Consider the following 6,119-nt stretch of genomic DNA (forward strand, 5'->3'; position numbering starts at 1 on the left):
TACTGGATATTACTTTTATTTTAAAAAGACAGTCCTTGTGTTTAAGACCAATTTCAAACAGAAAGCGGTATATAAGAGTACGCCATTAAATTTAATATTAAAATACACCACCGCTGAGATCTCATTTCATCTAAATGACATTTAATATAGATATAAACTCAAACTGGGTAAATGATGGGGTCACCGTTCTGGACTTTATAGTCTGAGCTCTTTAACGTTCTTGTGTATTTCAGACTAAAGTGACCTGTGGTGGCGTTTCATCCACATCAAACACAACACAATAAAGTCAAGTACAGTACGGTGACATCATCGTTCATTAGAGCTCATAAATACAGTCCGAGTTTTAAACAATAACCATTACATTAAATACTTTTACAACAGTTATATTTTTATATTTTTAATTTCCCCTCAGTAAAGTTTAAACTATACAGTACACACACAGCAGTAATCATAAACTGTAATATAAATGCACACTGCAAACACATTCAGGTGACTCAGGTGATTTAACTGAATCAATTAAATATTCAAATGACTCCTGATTAAAGGGAATCAAGTGATCAAGTAACTCTAACGATTCAAACATTTCACATGATCCAAGTGACTTATCATTCAAGAAATGTGTGTGTGTGTTCCAGTTCACTCTAGGAAGTGAAGTATTTCTGCAGATTTAGGAGATTCGCATGATTTAAGCAATTCCAGTAATTCAACCGAATATTTTGTGCATCTCAAATGACCCAAACATTGAGTCACTTAAATGATTCCAGTAACTCTAATGATTCAAACTGTTTATTAAGTGATTTGTTTCATTCAGGAAGTTCAAATTTCTTGTTTTATTGATTTCAAGATTTAGTCACACTGATAATTCAAAAAACAAGTAACTCAGAGTACTGATTCAAGCATTTAAATGATTCTGTTCATTCAAATAACTCCAACAAATCAAACAACTCTTTTAGTGACTCTAGAGCTCACAGGGACTCCTGCAAATCAGTGAAAACATTCCAGTAAGTCAAGTGACTCGACAGACTTGGTAGTTTTGAATCGAACAGTAGAGAATCAGCAGAAACGTAACAGGGACAGAAGTATTTACAGTCTTCAGAGATTCAGATCAACATTGAACAGAGATTTGAATTCGGTATACTAGTCTGAAGTCATTCATTCTTTTTAAAACTGTCTGTTGTTCTACATGAAGACTTCAGTAAAGTATAAAATGTTCTATATACAGTGTGTATATATATATATATATATATATATATATATATATATATATATATATATATATATATATATATATAACATTTGAGTGTGAGTCAGCTGCAGGGTGGAGGAGACACACACTCCTATAAAAACTCACATTATAAACACCTTCAGCTCTAATAACTTTTTCACAATGATTTTTTTTTTTTTTTGCGAATTAATAAAGGTGAGATGCAGAAAGGCACAATGTGAAATAAAATTATTATTATTATTAATTATTATTACTATTATTGGTCACATGGGTTGAGTTCTTTGACCTGTGTGTGTCACAGAGACTAGAGAGCAGTGTTAAACTAAACTATTGTGTCATACAAACAGAAATAGAGGTTTATAGAGCTTTATTAAAAACGCAACGTCTCGCCGTTTCGCCCACACACACACACACACACACACACACACACACACACACACACACACACACACACACACACACACACACACACACACACACACACACTCACTCACTCACACACCCTCTCCTGCGTTCTGATTGGCTGAACACATGCCACACATGGCTTTAAATTCACTGAAACAGAACTCTGAATCTAAAGTTCACGCAAAATCCACAGATCCTGAACGTCCAGCTGTGCGACACCTGAGATTAAAGATTAAAGGTAAGACTGAGTTTGTGTTTCCAGAGACATGTAGAATTTCTAGAGCTCTAGAGAGGTTTCTAAAAAATATATCCAGGAAATGTGTGTAACTCTAACGGAGAGTAGATCCGAGACGTATATTATTAATCAGCTGATTATTTTATTCCGGATGAAAATATTAAAATCTGTAGCTGTAATACATTGTGATAGATTTACTGCATGTTATAGTAAAACCTGTTCACTTTAACCTTAATTATTTTACACACATATCCCCTCCAAAAGTATTGGAACACAAGGCCGGTTCGTGTGTGTGCTCTACACCAAACATCTGAGTTTGAGATGAAAAGATAGAGATGAGACGGGAGGATTTCAGTATTTATTTCCTGATATTTACGTCTAGACGTGTCAAACATCATAGAACACACAACCTTCTGTATCACAACACAATTTCTAGCTGATCAAAAGTATAGGAACAGATCAGTGCTGAAGTACATGAAAGTAAACAACACTTAATATTCGGTTGCGTTTCCCTTTTACTCGCAGAAACTGCATCAATCCTGCGACTCACTGACACCAAACCGCTGGTTTCTTCTTCTGTGAAGCTTCTCCGGGTTTTTACTGCAGCTTCTTTCAGTAGTTGTTTGTTTCGGGGGGTTTCTCCCTTCAGTCTTCAGGAGGTGAGATGCTGATCAGTTGGGTTAAGTTCTGGTGATTGACTTGTCCAGTCTAAAACCTCCCACTTTTCCCCGATGAAGTCCTGTGTTGAGGTGGAAGTGTGTTTTGGATCGTTGTCTTGCTGCATGATGAAGTTCCTCCTGATTCATTTGGATGCGTTTCTCTGTAAATCTACAGACAGAACGTTCCTGTAAATTTCTGAATTCATTCTTCTGCTACCATCGTGAGCTCATCATCAATAAAGATCAGTGAGAATGTTCCAGAAGCAGCCATGCAAGCCCAAGCCATGACACTACCTCCACCATGTTTCACAGATCAGCTTGTATGGATCATAGCAGATCCATTCTTTCTCCACACTTTGGCCTTTCCATCACTTTGGTAGAGGTTCATCTTGGTTCCAGAACTTTTGTGGATCATCTCTGTATTATCTGGCTTTCTGATTCTTACAGCTGATTAGCGGTTTATATCTTGTGGTACAGCCACTATATTTCTACTCTCGAAGTCTTCTTCAAATGGTGGATTGTGCTACCTTCACCCCTGCCCTGTGGAGGTTGTTGGTGATGTCACTGACTGTTTTTCTTCACAGCTTTCACAAAGTTTCTGTCATCGGCTGTAGTTGTTTTCCTCGACTGACCCGTTCAGTGTCTGTTCCTCAGTACACCAGCGGTTTCTTTCTTTTCAGGACATTCCAGATTGTTGTATTGGCTATGTCCAATGTTTGTGCAACGGATCTCATAGATTTTCTCAGCTTTAAAATGGTGACGCTTTTCTCCCATAGACATTTATCTGATCATGTTAGTTGATCCTTTTTAACAACAAATGCAAATGATGGCTAAACCCAAGAGTAGCCGTTCAGAACTATTTATTGTTTAAACATATAATCTAACAGAAACACCCATAAATCACATGCGGCAATATTTTATTTATTTTATGTCGTTTAACACATCTACATATAAATAGCAGCAAATAAAAGCGGACATTGTAATCTCTCCTCATTTTCATCGTTTGATCTCAAACCCACATGTCTTCAGTCTACAGCAAAAACAAATGAATTGGCCTTGCCAAGTATTTTGGGTTCAATAGCTGCTATGACGTAAGCGAGAACAGGAATAAACTTGCGTCACAGACATTAAATGCAACTATAAACAGATAAAAAAATATGTTGTTCTTTAAAAAGTAAAATAATTGTAATTACTGGTGAAATGCTGTGGTGTAAGAGGAATAAAACACATGCTGTTATAGGAAATAACGTGCAGGGTGGTGAGCGATGCCACATTATTTTTCTGTAACAGCACAGCCTGAGTGTTTCATTCTTTACATTTTTCTGCACTTAAAATTTTGAGTAAAACATCTAAAGTTCAATGTTTAGTTAGGAATGTTGAATAAAACAGTAAACAATAAATGTGTGCCATACAGCAGCTCAGTTTTTTCTGTAAAACAAGTGCGATGAGTTATTGAGGCCGGTTTTGGTTAACAGGAGTGAAAATGCGGGTCACGCTGCTGCTCGTCTGTCTGGTTGCTCTGGGTTTGGCCGCGCCGGTAAGAGTGTTCCTCACCGAGGTCAAGTACATTAAACATTAACACTGCGCTCTGACTGAATCACTTCACTCCTGTCTTCTCTCTGATCTGATGTGTTTACTCAGCTGCACAAACACCGAGTGACGCGTTCAGAGAGCTCAGAGGATGATGGGGTACACACACACACACACACATACACATACACATACACATACACACACACATACACACACACATACACACACACATACACACACACATACACACACACATACACACACACATACACACACACATACACACACACATACACACACACATACACACACACATACACACACACATACACACACACATACACACACACATACACACACACACATACACACACACACATACACACACACACATACACACACACACATACACACACACACATACACACACACATACACACACACATACACACACACATACACATACACATACACACACACATACACACACACACACACACACACACACACACACACACACACACACGGTATTATACAAGTCACTAGTCCAGCCACTAGCCCACAGAGATCTGGCATCTTTTTCAGGGTGATTCTGAAGATGGCAGCAATGAAGGAAGAGAAAAAGAGAGGGACAGTGGAAATGGAGGAGAAGAAGAGGAAGAAGAAGAAGAAGAAGGAGAAGGACAAGAAGGAGAAGAAGAAGGAGGAGAAGCAGAAGCAGGAGAGGGAGGAAACAAGGAAGAGGGTGCGCAGGATGGAGGAGAAGAAGAAGAAGGAGGTGAAGGAGAAGCAGGAAACAGAGAAAACAATGAAGGAGAAGCAGAAGTAGGAGAAGAGGATGGTGGAGAAGGTGAAAGAGAGGCAGAGCGCAGAAAGAGAGATCAAAGTAATGAGGAGGGAAGTGAAGAGGGAGACAGCGCTGAGGACGAGGACGGAGGAGGAAAAGACATGAATAAGATTGAAGGTGATGAAGACGGAGGTGAAGGACTCAGTGATGGAGATGAAGAGGAAGGTAATGGAGCAGAAGACGGAGGAGAACTCTAAATAGGTGAGCTTGAAATTGTGTGTGTGTGTGTGTGTTTTTGCTTTTGTGTATTTCTTACTCTGTTTATAATCTTTCTCTCTACAGATCATGTAATCATCTAACACGTGAAGTAACGCAGCTGATGTAACAGTCCTGATGTAACACACCTGAATGCTACCTGTGAGATGGGAGCTGAGCGACAGGGCCCCGCCCAGTCACACGTATAAAGGCGACGCTGTTTACTTTGCTGTATGTTTATAATCACCTCGTTTTATTTTCCCCAGTGTAATTGAAACTGTAGCTGCATCACGACATGTTCTGTATCACATGTGTAAATAAATGTATAAACACTCTGATGCTGTTTTCTCAACCCGTCACCGATCTCCTTACAGAAAACTTCACCATAGCAACGATTACACGTTTTTTAATCTGTTTACGTGGAGCGTGCGCTGTACACGTCCCAGTGAACGAGCTGTTACTATAGAAAACCTTACGTATTAGAACGAGCGCGTTAATATAACCCTATCCGTCATGTTACAGAAATAACACACACCGGCCGACCAATCGGATTCAAGCATTTAACAAACCTGTATAATGAAAAGGAATCGTCCGGACCAATCAGAGTCCAGAATTCAGCAGCGTTCCGGTCTAGAGTGTAAATTGCGAGAGCCGAGCGAGTGTGTTTATACGCAGATCTGGATGAAACGTAAGAGACAAAAACAATTTGCTGAAATAATTTATTGGAGTTGATCTCACTGTGTCATCATCTTCGTCATCATCCTCATGATCAATAATCAATACCATCACAAACACAGAGCATGAACATCATCAGATACACCACACGCCTTCTAATAGTGAGTGACACACAACGCTTCTGACATCACAGCTACAGGGGAAGTGATGTCACACCGGTGGACTTTCATCTCCATTATCACTGGCAAAACGGAACCCGGTGACGTCACAGCCCAGGGGCGTGGCTCTGACATCGCAGGGACGATTGATAGCAGATGCTGCTTTTTGATTGGACGACAGTATGAC

General features: G+C 39.4%; 2 protein-coding genes across 4 annotated transcripts in view; one reads left to right on the forward strand and one right to left on the reverse strand.

Moving 5' to 3' along the window:
* The first annotated feature begins 1,309 nt into the window (after positions 1-1,309).
* On the forward strand, positions 1,310-5,435 carry LOC124628939 (uncharacterized). Of its 2 annotated transcripts, XM_047160236.2 has the most exons (5): positions 1,313-1,868; positions 4,000-4,061; positions 4,166-4,213; positions 4,643-5,105; positions 5,187-5,435. In XM_047160236.2, the coding sequence occupies exons 1-4, from the start codon at positions 1,757-1,759 to the stop codon at positions 5,099-5,101; spliced, it is 681 nt and encodes a 226-aa protein (XP_047016192.1). In that variant the 5' UTR covers positions 1,313-1,756; the 3' UTR covers positions 5,102-5,105; positions 5,187-5,435. The 2 variants fall into 2 exon arrangements, with proteins under 2 accessions (XP_053542345.1, XP_047016192.1); XM_053686370.1 differs by having other exon boundaries at positions 1,310-1,868; positions 4,643-5,435.
* A 366-nt stretch (positions 5,436-5,801) lies between these two features.
* The window catches only part of tfr2 (transferrin receptor 2), a 10,668-nt gene continuing 10,350 nt past the window's right edge, over positions 5,802-6,119 (reverse strand). For both annotated transcript variants that reach the window (XM_017487786.3, XM_017487785.3), the window contains exon 19: positions 5,802-6,119. This exon is cut by the window's right edge and continues 949 nt beyond it. The gene's annotated coding sequence lies outside the window, so the exon portion shown is untranslated.

The sequence above is a fragment of the Ictalurus punctatus genome, chromosome 15 (assembly GCF_001660625.3).
Source record: "Ictalurus punctatus breed USDA103 chromosome 15, Coco_2.0, whole genome shotgun sequence".
In the NCBI taxonomy this organism is placed as follows: Eukaryota; Metazoa; Chordata; class Actinopteri; order Siluriformes; family Ictaluridae; genus Ictalurus; species Ictalurus punctatus.